Genomic DNA, 24,776 nt, shown 5'->3' with positions numbered 1-24,776 from the left:
TGGCATGAGCCCTGTGCCCCTACAGGTCTGAGTCCATTCTCAGACATTGTAAGTGCAGTGTACCATTAAAGAGTATATGGTGCTGGGAGGTTGTCATTACGAACTCCACAGTACCATAATGGATACACTGAAGTCTGGGAAGTTTGGTATCAAACTTCTCAGCACATTGTACCCACACTGATGCCAGTGTGGGTTTCAATGTAAAACGCACTACAGAGGGCGTTTTAGAAATGCCTCCTGAACTTGACCCACTACCAATGTCCCGACTGAGTGGCTGCTTAGGCTGTCACCCACCAGATATGTTGCTGGACCACTGGGTCGAGAGCCATCCGTTCTCGAGGGCCTGCAACAATGCACATCCTGGGACGAGGTGCAAGGCCCCCTCCCCCAGGATGAGCAGGGGAAGCTTCAAAAGCCTGCCATCCTTGTGAGCTTCTCCAGACCACTTGCTGTCCTCAGCAACTGGTCCCCACTGGTTTTACCCCCCACTTTGGCTGGGAGAACCGGCGGGAAAAACAAGTGAGGAAGAGAGGTGTGCCCACCTCTGCTAACTCCACCCCTAAGGAGGGGGAGGCGAGGTGAAGCACAACCTCAAGTCCCTGCCATCTTGAGGATGGGGGACCCTGCCAACCAGGGACAGGCTCCTGCCCCCTCCCACTGGAGAGTGGCAGAATAGGGGGTTTACCCACCCCAGGGAAGGGACCCACACTCTCACTCGCATCCCTACCCAACCCAGCACCCATAAGAGCAGAATGGGAGGTCGAGCTTCTCCTACTTTGCACCCAAAACCTGGAACCGTCTCCTCCCAGCACATCGGACCGCCTCCTCACATTTTGAGTTCCGCAAAAAGCTGAAGACCTGGCTCTGCGACTAAATTCTGAGGGGCTGGACATCTAACAACTTAGTTCCACGCCAACCCGCCTGCTTCAGCACCTAGATACCCTCCCGGTGATTAGCTGTGCCATACAAATCAATATAATATTAACGTAACACAACTCTAGCTCATCAGATTCAGGAAGGAGGAAGTGAAGGGGTTGAATTTCACTTTCGTGAGAGCCCGATGGGCATTTCACAGGTACCAGCTCCCAGAAGTAAATAGCAGCGAGAGCAGTGAGCTATTGAAGAAATCACCACACGCCAAAGCTCTGCAACACCGCACTGTTTATGAAAAATTTAAGTACCTTCTTTATAGAAACACACTCTTAAAAACAATGTACTACTTCCAAAATAAATATTCTGGTGCATCCAGGCTTAGAACTGACTGTCGAAGCCCTAGTGACCAATAACGTTGATACCCTGTTAATCAGTGCTCGCTGATTCTTGTATGTGGTCTGCTCCTTAATCAGTCACCTCAGAGTCACCTGACGAAAGACGCTGTCGCTGTCCTGTGACCGACTGTCCCAGGGCCAGTCCTGCTGGCCCTGATCCTTGAGTGGAAGTCAATGCTTTTATTGCGATGAAGGCGAGAGGTGATCTTGGGTTCTTAGTGGTTGTAGCTAGAGGTGATCTTGGGTTCTTAGTGGTTGTAGCTAGAGGTGACCTTGGGTCACCTTTGGACGGAAAGAGACCAGCCTCAAAACCAAATGAGAGGGGACTAAAACCAAGAACTGAGTGAGAATGGCTCTCAGGAGAAGCTCTGCATGGCAACCATACTTGTTTCTTCTGGACACGCCTCTTGTGTCAAGACGTGACTTATTTTGTACTATTTCCCAACAATGTCCAAGCCAAAGGCTTAAGTGGTCAGGGCTAAGTCTGTTTTCTGTCAGAAGCTTGAGCCTGGAGAGGACCAGGTAACAGTCTTTGAACAAGTCCAGTTTCACCTATGTGCGTCACCTGCATGTGTCCGACATTTTTATTGTACCGCTAGTACGTGACGAGTGACGACCAATGGTCCAGTTACCAGGTCCACCCACCTCCTTAGAGCTCATCATGCTGCTCATCTCCTTCAGGTCTGATGAGACGCCCGATCAGGAGAATGGCGTTGGTTCCGTTGTCCCGGACCAAGAAGATGTAGGGGTGATCTGCGTAGAAGACCTTGGCCGATCGCAGGTCGCCCTGGTTGTAGGTGCCTTGGTCGTAGGGCTTCCCATCGATATCCCACTCAATGGCAGCTGCGTGGAGGTGGTTGGCCAGGTGCATGTCTTTGTGCCCCGTGATGCCGGAAAAATCCGCTCTCTCTTCATCGAATGCCTCCCTCAGACCCAATTCCTGGAGGTGTTTCTATGAGACAGAGGTGCAAAGACATCAGCCAGGAAGCCAGAGATTAGAAGCAGTGAAGAGCAGGTGACAGAGCAGAGGAAGAGCAGGGTAATCTGATGTCAAAGCTGACACCAGAATGCGCCAGAGCTTTGAAGCAACTTGGAACTATCCCAGCACTATATAAATCCAATAGTCAATCAGAAATGTTATTGTATGCATCATTTAAATCATTAAACACAATAATTTTTATCAGTTGCAATGATCTGATCCTTAAATAAAAAGTATTTTAAAAAGTTAATTATGTATTCACCTTAACAGCATATTAAAATCTTAATACATCCATAAAATGATATGACTTCATCAGATAATTCTATAAAACGTCAAAAAGTCAAGACTACAGGCGTGGATTCAAGCCTAAAAAGAAACTGAAATGCTTCATTAATTGTCCTCTTTTTATTTTGTGTAAAACAGGCTTTAGAAATGATAGGAGGTAGAGTGAATTCAGGACTGGTTAGGAAAGAAGGGTCTTTGAGAGAGAGTCTCTGGTGTGTGCATGACATCTGTCCTACGTTCATCAGCAGTCCCACGCGTCTCTTCGCCGGGAATGAAATGAGAACCAGATACTCAGCTATACCCAGCTGTGATTTTAAAATGTATACGTGAAACAATGAGCATTTTCTGCAGATGAACGTTATATAATTTCCAAGTGCTACAACTCATAAATTCCTCTGCGTATTTGAAAAGTGCACTATCACACGTGAGGGTATCCTGACGTTTGGCGTGTGCGTGTGTGTGTGCGCGCCTAGCTGTGCCTATTGTGGGTTGGTTAATGCCTCGCAAGAGTATCCTGCCATTGAACAGGTGTGTGTGCCTGGCCCTGACTATGGTAGGTTGGTTAATCACCCGTGAGGGTGTCTGGAAATTTATTTATTTCTAAAGTTTTATAAAGCGCGAACATGATCCCGAAGGATATCAGAGCGCTTCGCAATTAAGGATGTTCAGGGTTAGGCAGCCCTCCCTATGGCAAGTTGGCTAATCACCCGTGAGGGTATCCTGACATTGAGTGGGTGTGGGTGCCTAACTCTGCCTAGAGTAGGTTGGTTAATCATCCGTGAGGGTATCCTCACGTTGAGCAGATGTGCATGTCTGGCCCTGCCTAGGGTAGGTTGGTTAATCACCCGTGAGGGTATCCCAGCACTAAGCGGGTGGGTGTGCCTAACTCTGCCTAGAGTAGGTTGGTAATCACCCATGAGGGTTTCCCATCGCTGAGCGGGTGAGTGTGCCTAACTCTGCCTAGGGTATGTTGGCTAATCACCCGTGAGGGTATCGAGAAAGATTTTAGCTGAAGAATCAAGTAGGAATATGAGTTGTTATGAGGCAGGATGGCACCTATCACCCCTCTCAAAAACTGGTTTGATCACTGATCCACATCCTGTCCTTGTAAATACGGCCCCTTTACACGTGGCCCCTTTTTGCGTAATAGGGGCCTTCCATGGGTGTTGCTGTGGGTGTTCCCACGCAACACCCATGGAACCTGACACATTTCCAGATCTATGAGAAATTGTAAATCTGGAAATGCGTCTGAATGCTATGCCTTCCCAGGGGAGGTGTAGGGAGGCGCAACGAGGAGAAATGCATTCTGCAACACACACAGAAGGAGGAAATCACCTCTGGTGATTGTTTATGTACAGGAAGGTGTCCCTCCCTGCACGTAAACAATCCATAAAACAATGATTTATTGTTGATAATCTATGGAGTAAATATACGCAAATAGTTCTGTTTATTCTAAGGAGGGCACTAAAATGTGCTGCCAGTGCATCACAAAAAGTGACGCACCGGTGGCACAAGGGGCTGTAAATCTGCCCATATATCGCTAAGAATAAGCAGAACTATTTGCATATTTTCACTTCCTATATATTCAACAATAAATCTAGTAATATAAATACAGGTTGGCAGAAGGGGTAAAAATGACCAGAAGAAGTCTGTCCCAACCAGGGACTAGAGCACCACAGAAGATGGATTGGCATGTGCTCCTGCTGGGAGTGTGGGGGAGGGGGGGCGGCTGGTATGGGGGCCAAGGCTCCTGTGCATGCAGGAGGGTCTGTCCGATGCCAGAGTGTCAGACCACCCACTTAGGATAACTTTACATAGAATTCGTTTAGGTTGAAGCAATGTATGTAGTCATTGGCTATCCTGAAAATGGATGCAGCCCTCAGACAATCCCTGGAGACCCTGGTCTCTGTAGTGTCCAGCGCTTACGGCGTTCAAAGGCTGAAGCCAAACCTGTGAGACCGGTAACCGAGGGGGCCTGTGGTGGGGAGGCAGGGGTTTCTACCCACAAAAGAAAGTTACAGATGAAAAAGGATGTATGTGATTGGACTAAAAAGCGACTTGAAGACTTTTTTTTTAAGTCGAAAGACATTTAACGGGTGGTATTCTGAGTTTCATCTAATATTTTCTATGGATACATCTTCCTGCAGATTCCGCACCATATGAATATTCAGGAGGCGTCAGACTGATCTGGAAACGTATTCCCAGCAGTATCCTTCCAGCGCGGACAGGGGACGCTGTGCTGCTAAGTGGCACCAGCTCCAGGTATGCCCATTGGACATGGTCCTACTGGTATATCATAGAAACCAGCCGATGCACTGGCATCGGGTCCTGTATTTCCAGACGTCAGCGATGCGGTTTAGGTCTCTCAAGCTGTAACTCATGATAACATTTTCCTCAGCTTCAACAATGAGCAGGTCAAATGTCTCCCACAAACGTGTCAGGATTTAGGGCTTGGATTAGATCTTGGTGGGCGGCTTACTCCGTCAGAACGGCGACGGATATCCCATATAGATTCCATTGTATCCTATAATATTTATATTTCGGCGGACAGGATATCCGGCACCGTTGTGACAGTGTAACCTCTCTGCCAAGATCTCAACCCAGCCCTTGATCCCTGCCGTAAGTGGATCCCTTTATCGGACCCCCATGCCGTCTGCATGCGGTGTCTTGGCTCTGACCAGGACTTCATGGCGTGTGCCTCGTGGTCCCTGGTGCACCAGAGGGACGTCAGGCAGCAGGAAGCCAAGTTATTTTTGGCCAGAGGTAGGTATAGTGATCAGGAGTGATTGACCAAAAGTCTATAGGAAGGAGGAATCTCCTTCTTCTTCCGCGAGGAGCTTGCCCCTTCCTGGGTGCATTTGGTAGGGTAACTCCAGGGTTAAAGAGAGTGTGATGCCCCTTCCACAACCTGTGATATTTTAGTAAATTGAAATAAATGCTCTTGTGCTAAGATGTCCTGCTTTATGGGCTGTGCGGACACCTGTCGCGCGTACTCACCTGCAGCTCGTGGCTGGTGTCCAGGTTCACCTTCGGTAGCGAGATGGACACGGCCTTCCTTTGCATCTTGCTCAGCCATGTGTCCAGCTGCTCCTTGGTCAGCATGCTCTCCAGCCGGTCCAGTGACTCCACGTGCCGCGGCATCAGGAAGATCATGCTGGAGTGTCCGTGGGCCAGAGGCATCTCCAGCACCTGCAGGCGGTTCACCTCATCCTCGTAGTAGTTGTAGTACCCTAGGAGACAAGGGACAGGCGATTGTAAGGGACTCACAGAATGACCCTGGTACTTAGGAGCTGTGAGCAGTGCATAAAACCATGAGGTAACGCCCGTTGGAAAACTATGTGTACCCTTGTTATTGCCTCTTGACTCCGCTTTACACCAGGGAACATGGCCACCAGTGTGGAGGAAAAGGAATGGTGATGTACTGTGTTTTGACCTAGCAGTGATTTCATCAATGATGTCACTGAACACGTCATGAATGATGTAATATGTAAGTTCACAAGCAGTATATATATATATACATATATAGCCAGGAAACAGGTTACAGATAACTCAGTAAACTATAACTGGTGAATCTTAGTGGTTGTGTTTACAAGCGCGGAGCAGGGAACATGGTTCCAAAAAGGAAGAGTATAAGACAGATCATGGGCTTTAAAAATCAAAATCAATCCGTTACCACGACTCAAAATCAACAATCGAGGATTCATTACTGTGAGGTTTAACGCTAAATTCAGAAATACCGAACACGACCTAATCGCTGGATCCAATCGCTGGTCTTTAATAATAATTTATTTAGTACATACTGAAGCTTCCCATTGAACAGCCTTGAAAAAGAGATGCTGTTCTGCGAAACACGTGTCGGCTGCGGGCAGTTAAAGAATTCTAAACTGAGGTCATATTGATGCAAATAATTCATTAAATATTGAAGAGAGTAGTATGACTCGTCTGCAGATGCTTAACGAGCAAGAAGAATACAAGCTCTGCAGAAATTAATCTGAAAGTGACATGGCATTTATTTTTTTTATTTCGTACGTGAACAAAATACTTTAATGAATTGTTGTACCTTATATGTGTGCCTTTATTAGGCAGCTGCTGGAGGGGTCCTGTGCACGAGGATCATTGGCTGAAACCCTTTTTCATCTCACATACACTTTACATGAAAAGGACCCCGTCGGTGACCCCAGTGAGCAGGGGTGTCCTGAGTGGGGGCGGAGAGACTAGTGTACCAGGCAGAGGGGATTCCAAAAATATCAGCGTAACTGTAATGATGGCAGGTAGGCGAAGAGTCAGTCACGTGTCAGAGTTGTGGCCCCCAGAGTCAGCCACACTTAGGACTAGTTGAGAGTTGCTCACATGAACAGGCTGATGAAGCCTGTTAGAGCTGGAGCGCAGTCAGTCGCACATGGTGCCGGAGCCCCCAGAAGGGCTGTGGCTATCAGTTAATTTAGGCTCTGCTTAATATGAGCCGGTGGTTTCTGGTGCTCTGCATCATCACCTAACTGTCAACACTGGCCCTTATGGCAGTCTGACACATGGTGGCGCTGTTTGTCAAATTTACAGATGAGCACAGCAACAGTTCTTTATTAATTCGATATAGATTAAAATAGACAAATACGAGACGTCCAAGCAATTCATAAAGCTTTGGGGTTCTACAATAGTCTGAATTGTTACACCTGTAGGAGTGTGATGGTCAGTAGTTGTGTTGGTATTGTCATTGGCAGCGCTGGCAGGGGCAGTGGGTACTGTAAGCTGAGGTGGCCTCCTGACGAGGGCCCTGGCACTTTTTAAGTCTCGCCTGATCCAGCGCATGCGCTGGTCTGGCCGAGACATTTAGTGTACGGGTTTTCAAAGTGCTGCCACACGGCCTAGCGCTTGCGTTCACGCGAGCAGCCGGCAGCTTTCATCGCCCGAGGCGCCATCTGGAGCCTTCACTTTCGTCAGCTTTCGCACCACTCGTGGCCGCGTCACTTTTTTTTTCCTTTGCGTGCTTGTTTTGTTTCACTTTGGCATAATCGCGGCACCCGCGCTTTACTTTTAATTTTAAAAGTAAAGCGCTGGTGCCACGATTGTAGCAAAGTAAAGAAATAGATGTTTTTATATGTTCCTTTACTTTTGCAGCAACCGCGGCATCCGCGCTTTACCTTTAACCATGACTAAAGCGCCGGTGCCGCGATTGCTGCAAAAGTAAAGAAATAGAAAAAAACATCTATTTCTTTACTTTTGCTATAATCGCGGCACTGGCGCTTTACCTTCAACCATGTTAAAAGTAAAGCGCGGGTGCCACGATTATAGCAAAAGTAAAGAAATAGATGTTTTTGTCTATTTCTTTACTTTTGCAGTAATTGCGACACCGGCGCTTTACTCATGGTTAAAGGTAAAGCGCCGGTGCTGCGATTGCTGCAAAAGTAAAGAAATATTTAAAAAGCATCTATTTCTTTATTCAAGTGCTCATACCCAAACACCGAGATTACGTTATTGAAGAAAGTTGTCAACTGCATAATTTATTCTACACCCTATTAGACATAAGTTTGCGCCCAAACGTATCACAAGGACACACCGCCAGGGTCCAACTGATCACCGACTGCCGAGCAATCAAGAAAGCGTTCAGTATCGGTGCTTGAGAGCAGCACTGATCGCAGCAGCTGCTTATTTACTTGGGCGCATCTAAAATATCAAAATTATGATGGAATCAATCAGTTGGTGACCCAAAGCAGGCCTGCCAAGTATCACGCAACAGACGTGACTCTAACGCATTTCAGTGTGGTGTTCCGCATCACCGTACTGAAATGCATTTGTCTCGCATTTTTAAATGGCGCTGTCTCTCTGCTGTACCAGCTGCGCTACCCGGACTGCTAGTACGCGACGGTGTTCCGTCGTTTTTCACTCCCGTCTATATGTGCTCCCCCTCGCTTTTGCGCATGCGTGTCATCGTACGCATGCCTACTATGGAATTTGATGTATTTTTAAGCTCCCCTTGTTTGTCCGTTTACTACGCACTTTTTCATTCCTTTTTCAGCTCTCCGCGGCAGGAGCACTTGCAGTACTTTTCTGATCTTTCCTTCTGGTTTGCGGGCACCGTCGCAATGATGGCCCTCGCAGCACGGTCTACCTGCTCATCGGACCTTCATCTTGTGAGCCCACAGTGAATTCAATGAATCATGATTTCCGAGCTCACGTCATGGAGACATGGAGTCGATGACCAGCAGTTGCAAGGCCTCCCAGGTCACTGGAGTGCAGCAGAGTCTGAAACCAGCCCTGGAATAAGGGAGGAGGCGGCGGCTAACCACCCCTAAGTACCCCCACCCGAGTTTTGGGTCGCACCATGCTGCTGCAGTGCTGAGAACTTTAAACCCCTTTCAATGACAGTTGTTCCCGTTTATGAGCTCTTGTTTCCGTGTTTTGACAACACTTGCCTCCGATATTCTTTGTCTGTTTTCGCTCTTACAGTGCGAACCTGCACCAAAGAAGCGCTTTAAAGTAGCGCCTGACACGTGCCACGGGACACAATCAGTTTTTAGGGCCCGGGCACATTGGATGATTTGGCCAGAATTGCGGAATGGCTTGCAGGTCCATCCTCATGGGTGCATTTTACAGACTGGGTCACGATGCCCAGGCCTTAAGATTCGTAAAGCTTAAGGTGGTTTGCTCTGGGCTGATTAGTAGAGTTGCGATGCTGCGCAGCTACAGGGAAACACAAAGATGAAATATGTAAATAAGATAGTTTGGGAGGAGAAGGGTTTTTACAAATGCGCTTGTTATCGTGTTACAACGTCTACAGTCGGTAATTTGCCTGCCCTGTGATGCACGTATTGATTTACCACAAACTTTGATGTCTTTAATGGCTAATGTAATGTAATGGATAATGTGCTGCATGGCTAAACAGTTATAAGGTCCAAAAAGCGAGACCTATTGGCTATGTCAATGCTTGTTTTTTCTTCTCAACAATTAAGCACTGAATTTAAGTATACGAGCAGTATATGTAAAAGGTTGGTAGAGAAGCTGCAGACTCATTCCATGTCAGGGAAGTGACTCTTAAAGGCCAGGAGGCGCTGTACAATAAGTAGCCCATACTAGGGAGCGGTATGCCTTAGTCGGTGGGTGTGTTCCTTATCCGTCCGGCGCCTTAGGTCACTTCTGTGCCTCTAGAGACTGAGTTGTTTGCGTCTGTTTTCGGCAAAATGTTAATGTCAGTAACTGTAGAACATTAGTGACGGCGCTCTTAAAAGGTGGAGATCTTTCTCCTCCCTAGAGCTTTTCAAAATAACAAACCGGTACTTCTTGCTAGACAAAATACTACATAAAAACACACAACAGAGTCAATTCTTTTTTATTAAGGTGGGGAGGACATATCTATTGCATGGGTAAATAAAATGGCATTTACAATATCAATAGTTCCAACTCCACCAAATGCGCGACCTATTGCATTTCCAGTGCTTGTTTATTCTTCTTGTCCTCAACTATATTATCTCTTTCAGATGAAGGAGCAAGACACCAAGAATTTAACTGATTTGTGGTAAAATGTAAGACTATGTATTGTAAGGAAAAAAATACCCCTTGTGTGCATTAAAAGGATATTGCAAGTTACCCTGGAATTCCATGATCTTCTAAAAGAACTTTTGACTTTGACCACGTTCAACTATAAGGTCAGAGAACTACCTATTGATTTAGAATACCCTTACAATGTACAGCCGGGGTACTTTACCCTATCTATATCTGTGTAACACAAAGTGTCCTTGGCTAAACTCACAACGCATTGCGTCCACACTTAAGGCATGAGGCTAAGAGTCGTTATCTGGTCACTTCATTGCCAAGTGCTTCAGTCTCCGTAACAGATTGAGGCAAAACATGAAAACCTCTCATAAAGCACTACATGGAGGGTCATGGTGGGAGACTCACCTGAGCGGTGCATCATGGGAACAGAGACGGTATGGGAGCCGGACACCAGGAATCCTCGCTTGTCCACCATTTGGTGGTGAAACTTCTCGCCCCAGTGAGCTGCGGAGAGAGCATACAAAAAGGTGAGTGTGTAAAGGTGAGTGTGTAAAGGTGAGTGTGTAAAGGTGAGAGCGTAAAGGTGAGTGTGTAAAAGTGAGTGTGTAAAAGTGAGAGTGTAAAAGTGAGTGTGTAAAGATGACAGCGTAACGGTGAGAGCGTAAAGTCTACTCTGACCTGTGCGGTGATGCTTGTGACTGTCTCTGTCATGTTTCTGATTTGTACAGCTCTATAGGCCACCATAAATCACTGATAGAGAGGGACTTGAGAGATTCAGAGAGTACGAGAGAGGAACAGAGGGCACGGGGTAGCGGATAGAAGCCCTGCGTGAACATCTAGGAGAAGTGGATGCAGAGGTTCTGCTGGTCATGATGAGTGTCTGTGATTTACAAGAGCTGCCACCACTGGAAGAGATTGGACTGAGCATTGTTCTTGTGGGGAGGGGTCCCCCACTATAATCTATTTGTAATTCAGGTTGGTGTATCCCTTTATACTTGGGTAGGGGTCACCCACTATAATCTATTTGTAATTCAGGTTGGCATATCCCTTTATACTTGGGGAGGGGTCAACCACTGTAATCTATTTGTAATTCAGGTTTGTATATCCCTTCATACTTGGGGAGGGGTCAACCACTGTAATCTATTTGTAATTCAGGTTTGTATATCCCTTCATACTTGGGGAGGGGTCAACCACTGTAATCTATTTGTAATTCAGGTTGGTATATCCCTTTATACTTGGGGAGGGGTCAACCACTGTAATCTATTTGTAATTCAGGTTGGTGTATCCCTTTATACTTGGGTAGGGGTCCCCCACTATAATCTATTTGTAATTCAGGTTGGTATATCCTTTATACTTGGGGAGGGGTCACCCACTATAATCTATTTGAAATTCAGGTTGGTATATCCCTTTATACTTGGGGAGGGGTCACCCACTATAATCTATTTGTAATTCAGGTTGGTATATCCTTTATACTTGGGGAGGGGTCACCCACTATAATCTATTTGTAATTCAGCCTGGTATATCCCTTTATACTTGGGATGGGGTCACCCACTATAATCTATTTGTAATTCAGCCTGGTATATCCTTTATACTTGGGGAGGGGTCCCCCACTATAATCTATTTGTAATTCAGGTTGGTATATACCTTTATACTTGGGGAGGGGTCACCCACTATAATCTATTTGTAATTCAGGTTGGTATATACCTTTATACTTGGGATGGGGTCACCCACTATAATCTATTTGTAATTCAGGTTGGTATATCCTTTATACTTGGGAAGGGGTCACCCACTATAATCTATTTGTAATTCAGGTTGGTATATACCTTTATACTTGGGGAGGGGTCACCCACTGTAATCTATTTGTAATTCAGGTTGGTATATCCCTTCATACTTGGGGAGGGGTCACCCACTGTAATCTATTTGTAATTCAGGTTGGTATATCCCTTTGTACTTGGGGAGGGGTCACCCACTATAATCTATTTGTAATTCAGGTTGGTATATCCCTTCAATCAATCAATCAATCATGGCATTTGTAAAGCGCACTACATACCCGCGAGGGTCTCAAGGAGCTGGGGGGAGGGGGGAAGCTGCTACTATTCGAAGAGCCAGGTCTTGAGAAGTCTTCTGAAGGTCAGAAGGTCAGAAGGTCTGCCGCAGGCGGATGGGGAGGGTGTTCCATGTCTTGGCGACGAGGTGGCAAAATGATCTGCCGCCGGCGGTCACTCTTCGGATTCGGGGGACGGCGGCTAGGGTGTGGTCTGCGGAGCGGAGCTGGTGAGTGGGGGTGTAGAGGCTGAGTCGGCTGTTGAGGTACATTGGTCTGGTGTTGTGGAGTGCCTTGTGTGCGTGGGTGAGGAGTTTGAAGGTTATCCTCTTGTTGCCAGGGAGCCAGTACAGATCTCTCAGGTGGGGTGTGATGTGGCTACGGCAAGGATCAGGTGTGCAGAGGCGCTCTGGATGCGTTGAAGCAGTTTCAGGAGTTTGGCCGGGGCTCCTGCGTAGAATGCATTTCCGTAGTCCAGTCTACTGCTGATGAGGGCCTGGGGGACCGTCCTTGTTTCGGTGGGGAGCCACTTGAAGATCCTGCGAAGCATGCATAGGGTGTTGAAGCAGGAGGAGGAGACGGCGTTGACCTGCTTTGTCATGGACTGGGTAGAGTCGAGGATGACCCCTAGGTTGCGTGCGTGGTCGGTGGGTGTTGGGGGTGTTCCTAGTGCAGTCGGCCACCAGGAGTCGTCCCAGGCTGAGGGGGTGGTCCCGAGGATGAGGACCTCCATCTTGTCCGAGTTCAGCTTCAGTCGGCTGTTCGTCATCCAGTCGGCGACGGCCTTCATTCCTTCGTGGAGGTTGGTTTTGGCGGTGTGCGGGTCCTTGGTGAGGGAGAGGATCAGCTGAGTGTTGTCAGCGTAGGAGATGATGTTGAGGTCGTGCCTTGGTGCGATGTGGGCGAGGGGTGCCATGTAGATGTTGAACAACGTTGGGCTGAGGGATGAGCCTTGGGGTAAGCCGCAGATGATCTCGGTGGCTTTGGAGCGGAAGGGGGGGAGGCGGACGCTCTGTGTTCTGCAGGAGAGGAAGGAAGAGGTCCAGTCCAGGGCTTTCTCTTGGATTCCGGCATCGTAGAGGCGTGTTCGTAGTGTACGGTGGCAGACCGTGTCGAAGGCGGCTGACAGGTCCAGGAGGATGAGGGCCGCGGTATCTCCGTTGTCTAGCAGGGACCTGATGTCATCGGTGGCGGCGATGATGGCAGTTTCGGTGTTGTGGGTGCTGCGGAACCCAGACTGGGATGGGTCCAGGATGCTGTTCTCCTCGAGGAAGCTGGCTAGTTGTTAGTTGACGGCCTTTTCGATGATCTTCACCGGGAACGGGAGCAGGGAGATGGGTCGGAAGTTCTTGAGGTCCTTGGGGTCCGCCTTGGGTTTCTTGAGTAAGGCGTTGATCTCTGCGTGCTTCCAGCTCTCCGGGAAGGTCGCTGTCTCGAAGGAGATGTTGATGGTTTTCCAGAGATGGGGTGCGATGGTGCTGCTGGCTTTGTTGAAGATGTGGTGTGGGTAGGGATCTTCCGGGGATCCGGAGTGGACGTTTTCATGATCTTGATGGTGTCGTTGTCATTGATGTTGGTCCAGGAGATCAGGCGGTTGGTGCGGGTGGTGGTCGTGGGAGCGGGGGTCTCAGTGGTTGCCGGGGTGGTGACGGTGTTGAAGCTGTCGTGGATGTCTGTGATCTTGCGATGGAAGAAGGTGGCCAGCGAGTCGCACAGGTCTTGTGAAGGTGTGATGTCGTTGGAGTTGGAGCTGGGGTTGGAGAGTTCCTTCACGATGCTGAAGAGCTCTTTGCTGTTGTGTGCGTTGTTGTCTAGGCGGTCTTTGAAGGAGGTCCTTTTGGAGGATCTGATGAGGTGGTGGTGTCTGCGGGTGGCATTCTTGTGGGCGGTGTAGCTGTGCGGTGTTCGTTCACGGATCCAGGTTTTTTCGAGTTTTCGGTAGGTTCGCTTGGAGGTCTTCGGTGAACCAGCTGGCTTTCTTGCTAGTGTGGGTGTTGGAGGGCTTCTTGAGGGGGGTGAGGGTGTTGGCGCAGTCATTGATCCACTGTTTGAGGTTGCGGTTGGCGGTGTCGGGGTCGGTCGGATTTGTGGGTGGGTTCCGGGCGAGGGAGGAGGAGGTGGAAAGCTGGTCTTCGGTGACTTTGCTCCAGCAGCGGCGCGGCATTTGTTCGGTGCGGTGGTGCGTGGTGGGTTTCCGGAAGGTGAAGTGGATGCAGCAGTGATCGGTCCAGTGGAGCTCGGTGGTGTGGTTGAAGGAGATGTGGGAGCTTGCGGAGAAGATGGGGTCAAGCGTGTGGCCGGCGGAGTGGGTGTGTGTAGTGACGAGTTATCTGAGTCCGAGGTTGGCGAGGTTGTCGATCAGGGTGGAGGAGTTGGTGTTGTTGTTCTAGAGGTGGAAGTTCAGGTCCCCGAGGAGGATGTAGTCCGTGGAGGCGAGGGCGTGTGTGCTGACGAGGTCGGGGATGGAGTCGCTGAACTGTGCTCGTGGTCCGGGGGGTCTGTAGATGAGGGTTCCTTTGAGGGTGGTGTTGGGATCGGTGTGGATCTGGAAGTGCAGGTGTTCGGCGGTGCTAAGGGTGTCATCGGTGTTGGTTGAGACTTTTAGAGTGTTCCTGTGGACGATGGCGATTCCTCCTTCTACTCAATTGGCACGGTCCCTGCGGGTGATCTTATAGCCTTCCGGGATGGCTATGGCGATGTCGGGTGCCGAGGCGGGGTTCAGCCAGGTCTCCGTCAGGAAGGCGCCGTCTTGGGTGTTGGAGTCCAGTAGGTCCCAGAGTTCCACGGCGTGTTTGCGTGCGGAACGGGTGTTGAGAAGGATGCATCTGAGGTGGTTGGGTTCTTTGGTAGGTAGGTGGGTTGGCGGGCCGGATGCTGGTGAAGCTGCAGTTCCGGCAGGAGAAGGGAGCATGGGTGCGCTTTGGGGCAACTGGCCGGCGTTGAGTGCGTGGAGGGTGCTGGAGTCGTAGCTGAGGCGGGCGTAGTGGCGTTCGTGGGGGCCAGGGGTCCTGGCGCTGGGTGCGGTCCTGACGCGGACGGGCTTGCCTTCGCGCCTGGTGCGTGTAGCCGCACAGCGGCTGCCATATATGGGGAGGAGCAGCTGGGAGGCGGGACGTAGGTGCAGCGAAAGGGCAGTTAGGGGTGCGGGGCCGCAAGGGATGCAGCGGCTGGAACGGGAGTGGTGGACAGTGCGGGGGCAAGGGCACAGAATCACAGGGGCCCAGAGGAGAAAACGGGGCACAGAACAAGGGGCACAGAGGAGAAAACGGGGCACCGATCACGGGGCACAGAGGAGAAAACGGGGCACAGAACAAGGGGCACAGATGAGAAAATGGGGCACAGAGAAGAAAATGGGGCACAGATCACGGGGGCACAGAGGAGAAAATGGGGCACAGAACAAGGGGCACAGAGGAGAAAACGGGGCACAGAACAAGGGGCACAGAGGAGAAAACGGGGCACAGAACAAGGGGCACAGAGGAGAAAATGGGGCACAGATCACGGGGGCACAGAGGAGAAAACGGGGCACAGAACAAGGGGCACAGAGGAGAAAACGGGGCACAGAACAAGGGGCACAGAGGAGAAAATGGGGCACAGATCACGGGGCACAGAACAAGGGGAACAGAGGAGAAAAAAAGGCACAGGACAAGGGACACAGAGGAGAACATGGGGCACAGAACAAGGGGCACAGAGAACATGGGGCACAGAACAAGGGGCACAGAGGAGAACACGGGGCACAGAGGAGAAAACGGGGCACAGATCACGGGGCACAGAACAAGGGGCACAGAGGAGAAAACGGGGCACAGAATAAGGAGCACAGAGGAGAACATGGGGCACAGAACAAGGGGCACAGAGGAGAACATGGGGCACAGAACAAGGGGCACAGAGGAGAAAACGGGGCACAGAACAAGGGGCACAGAGGAGAAAAGGGAGCACAGAACACTGGGGCACAGAGGAGAAAACGGGGCACAGATCACGGGGGCACAGAGGAGAAAACGAGGCACAGAACAAGGGGCACAGAGGAGAAAATGGGGCATTGATCACGGGGGCACAGAACTTACCTCAGCAGCAGCAGCTGGGGCAGGGACAGGACGCACAGGCGGTACTGTGCGGAGGGGGAGCAACCTACCTAACAAGGTCAAGGGTCGCTTCATACTTGGGGAGGGGTCACCCACTATAATCTATTTGTAATTCAGCCTGGTATATCCCTTCATTCTTGGGGAGGGGTCACCCACTATAATCTAATTGTAATTCAGGTTGGTATAACCCTTCATACTTGTAGAAGTGACAGTACACAGCACTTGTCACCAGCATTAATAATCTCAGTTAATAAGTGACAGCTTTTCCCTTCAATATGAGGCTCTTACTGTCAGCCTCCCACGGCTACTCTCCCTCCCTCTCCCATGTAGTTCTTTCTGAGCCATTTGAAAATCAGTCTGCCTTGCTGTGTAAAACCGGCCGCCATCTTTGACTAGTGCAGTCACTAAAGTCCTGTGATCTGCGTTTTCTGCCTTTCCACAGACTCGAGACTGGTTATTGGAGGCCTGCCTGTCCCGACTGGGTTCACCTTTCATGGCTGTCATTGTACACTTGTGCTTGTATTCATCTATTGAAGACGGAGGTTGTAAATGGTATTTTCTCCATTGCCCTTATAGCTGCCATGTTTGTACAGGTAGGGGAGCTGTTCTCTGTCTAGCCTTACACTCCATCATGGTGCAGATAAGCCGGTGTTTTGCTGCCCCATATGCATTGCCCAGGCTGAGACATCTGATATGTTTTCAGATGGCGATAAAAATTACTGTATATCTTTGGAGAGGGCGTTGCTATAGACGACCCCTGGTGCTACTAATCAGTGTATCTCTGCTTCTCACACTTAAAGAGTGAACTGGATGTTGGATAAGCCCAGAAGGATGTCTCAATGCACTCATTGCCTTTGCTAAACCTGCTTGTTCATCTCCCACAGACTGAGAGGCCTTTGTGCTACTCACGTTTGAAGAACATGGCGTTGACGAGCACCGCTCCTTCCCCGTTGGAGAAGTCCGTGGCCACATCGGACACCCTGCCTCCCATAGCCTGTGAGGCCCACTCGTTGACGTCGTCAACAGCCTGGCGGCGGTCGCGGAAGTTGATCTTGGAATGGTCGTGGTGGTAGTGGGTCCGGCTCTTCTCCAGGAAGTTGTCATGGAAATCGATGGAGTCTGGGCCATACAGGCGGCTGCTCACCTTCCAGGTGACGTTCCTGGCCTCCTGGTCAGCGAGGTCCTTGAGGAACTCGGAGAAGGCCGCCTGCATCTGGTCCTCTGGGATGGGCAGGTTCAGGAGGGCCTGGACCTGTGCTGCCGTCTCATCCTTGGCGCCCATGGACATGACGCCCAGGGAGGAGGCCACGACCACCGGGGAGAAGAGGATGTTCATGGAGCTGAGCTGGGGGTCCTTCACCATGGTGTGGTACAGACTGAGGGCCAGGTTCACGGTGCTCTCTGCCAGGGCTGGGCCGTGCTCCCTCAGTCCGCCAGGATCTCCAGACACGAGGGTGACCACCAGAGCAAGGGCAGCCAGCTGCAGAGCCATGGTGTGGGCGGTCAGCGTCCACCTGTGGAGATAGATCAGACATGGCCGTCAGTCGGTGGCCACCTATGGCCAGAGGTCAGCGTTCCTGGACCACTAACAGAATGCAGTGGCATCAGTGGCACCCAGAGACCTGATGGCATCTTTAACACAGGGTGAGCGGGATCTGGAAAGACAAGGGAACCTCCCTCCTGGACCCAGACTCAAGAAATACAGGTGGTCACTGCACTCTCCCCAGTATAAGACAGACTCCTCCTCCCCAAACCCCCGACAGACACCCCTGTACGGACAGAGACCAGCTGGACCCTCACTCCTGGTGTAGGGAGGAGAAAGCACCCCACAACCCCTGCGTCCCAACCCTCATGTTCGGACGCAGACCCCCTTTCTTGGGCCCTACTCAGCAGAGCTACCCCTTGCAGTAGACAGCAGAGCTACCCACAGGTTACAAGCATCCCTGTCCAATAGCAGAGGGTTTTCTTTCAGGTTTCACTGGCCTTGCAGGCTCAGGCATCACAGCAGAACACGAGCTGCCTGCATACAGCAGAACTATCCCTCAGGAGGCAAGTAACTTTGCAGTTGAGCTATGCCTTAGAAGTCAAATAACTTTACAGCAGAGCTATGCCGCAGGGAACAAATAACCTTAGAGCAGAGCTAAAGCTCAGGGAACAAATAACCTTACAGCAGAGCTAAAGCTCAGGGAACAAATTACCTTACAGCAGAGCTATGTCTCAGGGATCACATAACCTTACAGCAGAGCTATGTCTCAGGCATCAAATAACCTTACAGCAGAGCTAAAGCTCAAGGAACAAATAACCTTACAGCAGAGCTATGTCTCAGGGATAAAATAACCTTACAGCAGAGCTAAAGCTCAGGGACTAAAAATAATATTACAACAGAGCTATGCCTCAGGGAACAAATAACCTTACAGCAGAGCTGTGCCTCGGGGAACAAATAACCTTACAGCAGAGCTATGCCTCAGGAAACAAATAACCTTACAGCAGGGCTATGCATCAGGGAACAAATAATATTACAGCAGAGCTATGCCTCAGTGAACAAACAACCTTACAGCAGAGCTAAAGCTCAGGTAACAAATAACCATACAGCAGAGCTAAAGCTCAGGGAACAAATAACCTTAGGGCAGAGCTATATCTCAGGGAATAAATAACCTTACAGTAGAGCTAAAGGTCAGGGAACAAATAACCTTGCAGCAGAGCTAAAGCTCAGGGAACAAATAACCGTACAGCAGAGTTAATACTCATTGAACAAATAACCGTACAGCAGAGCTATGTCTCAGGGATCAAATGACCTTACAGCAGAGCTGTGTCTCAGGAATCAAATAACCGTACAGCAGAGCTAAAGCTCAGGGGAAAAATAACCTTACAGCAGAGCTATACCTCAGGGATCAAATAACCTTACAGCAAAGCTAAAGCTCAGGGAACAAATAATATTACAGGAGAGCTATGCCTCAGGGAACAAATAACCTTACAGCAGAGCTATGCCTCAGGGAACAAATAACCTTACAGCAGAGCTATGCCTCAGGGAACAAATAACCTTACAGCAGAGCTATGCATCAGGGAACAAATAATATTACAGCAGAGCTATGCCTCTGGGAACAAATAACCTAACAGCAGAGCTAAAGCTCCGGGAACAAATAACCTTACAGCAAAGCTGAAGCTCAGGGAACAAATAACCTTACAGCAGAGCTGAAGCTCAGGGAACAAATAACGTTACAGCAGAGCTATGCCTCAGGAACAAATAATATTACAGCAGAGCTATGGCTCAGGGAACAAATAACCTTACAGCAGAGCTATGCATCAGGGAACAAATAATATTACAGCAGAGCTATGCCTCAGGGAACAAATAACCTAACAGCAGAGCTAAAGCTCCGGGAACAAATAACCTTACAGCAAAGCTGAAGCTCAGGGAACAAATAACCTTACAGCAGAGCTGAAGCTCAGGGAACAAATAACGTTACAGCAGAGCTATGCCTCAGGAACAAATAATATTACAGCAGAGCTATGCCTCAGGGAACAAATAACCTTATAGCAGAGCTATGCATCAGGGAACAAATAACCTTACAGCAGAGCTATGCATCAGGGAACAAATAATATTACAGCAGAGCTAAAGCTCAGGTAACAAATAACCCTACAGCAGAGCTAAAGCTCAGGGAACAAATAACCTTACAGCAGAGCTGAAGCTCAGGGAACAAATAACCTTACAGCAGAGCTATGCCTCAGGAACAAATAATATTACAGCAGACCTATGCTTCAGGGAACAAATGATCTTACAGCAGAGCTATGCCTCAGGGAACAAAAAACCCTACAGCAGAGCTATGTCTCAGGGACCAAATAACCTTACAGCAGAGCTATGTCTCAGGGACCAAAACACCTTACAGCAGAGCTATGCCCCGGGGAACAAATGACCTTACAGCAGAGCTAGTTCCCATGGATAAAATAACCTGAGAGCAGAGCTATGTCTCAGGGAACAAATAACCTTACAGCAGAGCTATGTCTCAGGGAACAAATAATATTACAGCAGAGCTATGTCTCAGAGATCAAAATAACCTCACAGCAGAGCTAAAGCTCAGGGAACAAATAACCTGGCAGCAGAGCTATGACTCAGGGAACAAATAACCCTACAGCAGAGCTATGTCTCAGGGATCAAATAACCTTGCAGCAGAGCTATGCCTCATGGAACAAATAACCGTACAGCGGAGCTATGCCACAGAGAACAAATAACCTTACAGCAGAGCTATGCCTCAGGGAACAAATAACCTTACAGCAAAGCAATGCCTCAGGAAACAAATAACCTTAGAGCAGAGCTATGCCTCAGGGAACAAATAACCTCACAGCAGTGCTAAAGCTCAGGGAACAAATAACCTTACAGCAGAGCTATGCCTCAGGGAACAAATAACCTTACAGCACAGCTATGCCTCAGGGAACAAATAACCTTACAGGAGAGCTATGCCTCAGGGAACAAATAACCTTACAGCAGAGCTAAAGCTCAGGGAACAAATAGCCTTACAGCAGAGCTTAAGCTCAGGTAACAAATAACCCTTCAGCATAGCTAAAGCTCAGGGAACAAATAACCCTACAGCATAGCTAAAGCTCAGGGAACAAACAACCTTACAGCAGAGCTATGCCTCAGGGAACAAATAACCTTACAGCAGAGCTATGCCTCAGGGAACAAATAACCCTACAGCATAGCTAAAGCTCAGGGATCAAATAACCTTACAGCAGAGCTATGGCTCAGGGATCAAATAACCTTACAGCGGAGCTATGCCTCAGGGAACAAATTACCTTAGAGCAGAGCTAGTTCTCAGGGAACAAATAACCCTGCAGCAGAGCTATGTCTCAGGCAACAACTAACCTAAAATCTTTGGGCGGGAAGCTGTTCCACAAAATGTACACATTCAGACCTCAGTGTGCAGAGCTATCACTCGGATTAAGTTTAGGCCAGGCGCTCAACGCCCATTGGGCTGAAAGGGCTTTTTATTGCGTAGAAGTACAAGCTCGGCCCTCTAACAGCAGAGTTACCCGTCAGCTGACGCAGAACGTACAATCTCAGGCCACAAACGGCGAGCAGTCTCACATGAGGAGGCAGAAAAGGCAACTCTAGTGCTACAAAGGAGAGTCCGAGTCCTTGGACATCAGAGCTATAGGCAGGCTGCACAGGTCAAAGAGCTCCTGCTAGACAGCAGGGCTATCCCTCCGGATACGCAGCTCACGGGCTCAGGTCACAATACACAAGGCAGCTCTGGGCAGCAGAGCTATAGGCAGGCTGCACAGATCTTACAGGCAGTGGCTTTTAGACAGCACAGCTATATCTCAGTTTGCACTAGCCTTAACTAGTTCAGAGCTCACAGAATTATCTCCCAGCTAACGAAGTATGCATTAGACAGCAGAACTAGGCGGGGGCATGGGACGTATACCTTTAGGCCTCAGACAGCAGGGCTGTCTCTCAGTGTGCAGTTTACTGGCTTAATTTAGAGACAGCAAGCCGATACATAACTCGTGACACCGAAGTTACACGCCCAGTCGTCAGACAGCAGAGCTATCGCGCAGGCTGTGGCCTCAGACGTCACTATATACGATTCACCCATCTGATAACCTGAGTCCTTAGGTGGGACTATGCCACGCCCTAGCCAAGGAAAGATTAAACACGCTTTAGATTAGACGAGCGGGCTGCAGGAGCACACGGATTGTCAGCTGTGATGACTGCGCCTCTGGAAGACCCCTGTGGCCCCTGTTTCCTGTATTTAGTCTTCACTTATGTTACTTTCTGCTAGGGAGGTCGGGCCCTTGGCCCGTGCTAATGCCAAGCGTTGCTGTCAGACCCGCCATGGCGTCTCTTCCACCTTCTCTGCTCGTTCCCTCTCACCCCGCACCCCCTCTGCCTCACCACACACTGAGCTGGGAAAGGGGTGTGTGTCTGTGCGCTGCCCTCTCAGCCCAACCCAGGAGGAGGACCCCCCAACAACCCAGCTCATGACAGACTCCCCCTCCCCGGGTCAGGTCAGAGGTCAACGCCGGCCCGGCAGGTGACCCCAGTCTGCCAGAAATCAGACGTGTCATCAGATGACACACTGGCGGCGAGTCACTGCCACCTGGTGGGCCCCGCTGCAAGCACACCTTTAAGTGACGTTCAATGTGTTGACAGTGTACTTGGACCAGTGGACTGGGAGACACTGTAACTTTATAGAGAGGGTTTGAATGGCTGCCTCTCGCCCCCTCCCCCCACACACCCCTCCCTCGCCCCTGCACCTCCCCCTTTCTACTAAGGCAGGAGTGTAGACGAGCAACAGGGGTGTCAGTGCCATGGGCCCTAATATAAATAACGAGCAGAGCCCCCACTCCCGTGTGGGTAGGAGAGGCCTGCCATAACTGGGGTGCAGAGGACCCCTCGCACCCCTACAGCCCGGTGCCACTGCAGCTGCTGCACTATCGAGAGCCCAGGCATTGCGCCCGCCCCGCTCTGCTGTTGGTACAGTGCTAGAACTTCTATTCAGGCTGCCAGACTCTGTCGCGACAGTGCTGGCACTCCTCTGCGTGACTGATATTTTTTTAAGGCTGCCAGGCTCTGTCGCGACAGGGCTGGCGCTCCCCAGTGTGCTGATGTTTTTTCAAGGCTGCCAGACTGTGTCGCGACAGTGCTGGCACTCCTCAGCGTGACTGATATTCTTTTAAGGCTGTCTGTCTCTGTCGCGACAGTGCTGGGACTCCTCAGCCTGACATGTTCTTTTAAGTCTGTCCGGCTCTGTCGCGACAGCACTGGCACTGCTCAGCGTGACTGCTGTCATTTATCGGGACAGTACGCGTGCCTGCCCTGCCTCTTCTCACCCACCTGCCGGGAGTGCGGGCGCTCTCCGCTCCTGTGTTCCTTTTCTTTTCCTTTGTTCTTTCAGTCCCTCGCGTCTCCTTCGTCTTCCGTCTCTTGTTTTCTCTTATCTCGTCTCGCTTGTGCCCCTCTCTCTGTTCTGCTTCTGTGGTCGCCTGTCCTCTTCTTCTCTTTGTGCTCCTGTGGCTTCCCGCGGTCCTCTTTTTCTCTTTCTGTTCTCCTTTTTAGTTGCTCGGTGTCCTCCTTTTCTCTTCTCTCTTTTCTGGGTTTCTCTTCTCTCTGCCTTCACCTTCAATTTATAGCTGTCCTGGGAGAAGTTTCTCGAAACCCACAAAACTAGGAAAACCTTCCAAGAGAGTGTTTGAAACCAGATCCGCCAGGCCCAGCCCCTCCGGCTGGTACCCCACCCCCAGATGGAGGGGCGTGGTGGGGGGGGGGGGGTGGCTGGAGGAGCGTTGCATCAGCTGCTGCCACAGGGGCAGTTTCTCCAGTTCTCGGCATCCTCGGAGCACGCTTACGTGTCAGAGCAATGCTCTCCGTCAGCACAAGTTCACCAGGGTTGTGACTACACACACATCTGTGCAGCAAGGCCCGGGCCACCGCCCTACTTTTACCGCTGTTGGAATACGAATCTTCACAGCTGGGACATTCACCCCCTGCGCTACCTTCCCGGACTTGGAGCTTGCGTTCGCAGGCGTTCTTTTGATCGAGGCAAAGTATGAACCCACTGGCGTGTTTTAATCTGCATTCAGCATTTGTGTGAAGGCTCATGTTTAGAACCCCTCTGCTGCAAGCACATCGACCCGCTAAGCTGCCACGCTCTGTTCTGATCTTCGCACCTGCGTCGGGTCTGCTCTACGTCATAGCTGTAGGGACACAGTTATCAGCAGTGCTTTAAAGGGAAAAAATAAGTGCAGGTACTCTTAAAATTAACTATGAGTGTAGCAAGTGGGTGGGGCTAGGGGCGGGGCTAAGGACAAGACATATAAGACACTTCTACTATGTGGCCGAATACTTAGATATTCTTGAGTGACACTCACAGAAACAAGCAGCAATGCTCACACAAAGCATTCCAAGAATGCCCTTTAAAATACCTCCCTAGTGTCTGGATACATATATATATATATATATATATATATTTTTACACGCACACACGCGCACACCAGCAGGCAAACACCCAGACACAAGCAGACAGACACTCACACAAAAGACTCAGGTGGGATAAAGGCCATTTTACACCCCTCATCTCCCATGCCTTTCTTAATTGAACACTGAGCAATAATCAATGAGGTCTGCAACCTCGAGGTGCGTTTCTCTGCAGCAGGTACACTTACTGACTGAGCTGTCTCCCCACTGTAGCGCGGCGGGGCTCAGGGTGTCTAGGCCTGCACAGCGCTTAAGTAAATACACAACCACACAACAAGTTCTGTGCTGGCGGGAAGACCCCGAGCGGACTCGCCGTTTATTTATCTCCTCTGGTCGAGGAGTGCATGAATCGATTCATTGTGGTGGAGAGCCCGGATGGCTCTCTACACCCATCAGCATCCTTTGTCCACCGATTACCGAGGGAGGTGGGAGAGCTTAGACCCCCGGTTATGAATGCACCTGCTGCGCAGAGTCCATGAACAGATCAGTTTTATCTGCAATGAGGCCATGAACCCGTGGCTCTGGCATAGGCCCTGGAAGTGGGGGTGCGGAGAAGGGGGGAAGGGGAGGGGGCTTCAGCACCCCCACAATAACCATGCAGCTGTTCGGAAGGTGAATGAGCAATAAAGAGGCCTTTAAATGTTATTTTTTATCTTGTCACATT

General features: G+C 49.9%; 1 protein-coding gene across 1 annotated transcript; it reads right to left on the bottom strand.

The window, feature by feature from the left end:
• Positions 1 to 1,146: 1,146 nt before the first annotated feature.
• LOC146829711 (serpin H1-like) lies at positions 1,147 to 23,489 on the bottom strand. The gene is made up of 5 exons (XM_085608419.1): positions 22,973 to 23,489; positions 17,050 to 17,654; positions 10,426 to 10,524; positions 5,530 to 5,762; positions 1,147 to 2,220 (listed from the first exon to the last, which is right to left on the bottom strand). The coding sequence occupies exons 2-5, from the start codon at positions 17,630 to 17,632 to the stop codon at positions 1,918 to 1,920; spliced, it is 1,218 nt and encodes a 405-aa protein (XP_085464545.1). The 5' UTR covers positions 17,633 to 17,654; positions 22,973 to 23,489; the 3' UTR covers positions 1,147 to 1,917.
• Positions 23,490 to 24,776: the final 1,287 nt, after the last annotated feature.

This window comes from Triturus cristatus, chromosome 5_2, assembly GCF_964204655.1.
Source record: "Triturus cristatus chromosome 5_2, aTriCri1.1, whole genome shotgun sequence".
NCBI classification, from domain to species: Eukaryota; Metazoa; Chordata; class Amphibia; order Caudata; family Salamandridae; genus Triturus; species Triturus cristatus.
Note: the sequence above shows the minus strand (reverse complement) of the source record. Positions and strands in the feature narration are given on the sequence as shown.

Bases quoted from the DNA above. Each gene is read 5' to 3' on its own strand.
- LOC146829711 (XM_085608419.1), bottom strand. From the start codon at position 17,632: ATGGCTCTGCAGCTGGCTGCCCTTGCTCTGGTGGTCACCCTCGTGTCT. The intron at 10,525-17,049 runs GTGAGTAGCACA...CTCTCTCCGCAG, and splicing joins CAACGCCATGTTCTTCAAAC to CTCACTGGGGCGAGAAGTTT. The intron at 2,221-5,529 runs GTGAGTACGCGC...TCTGTCTCATAG, and splicing joins ACACCAGCCACGAGCTGCAG to AAACACCTCCAGGAATTGGG.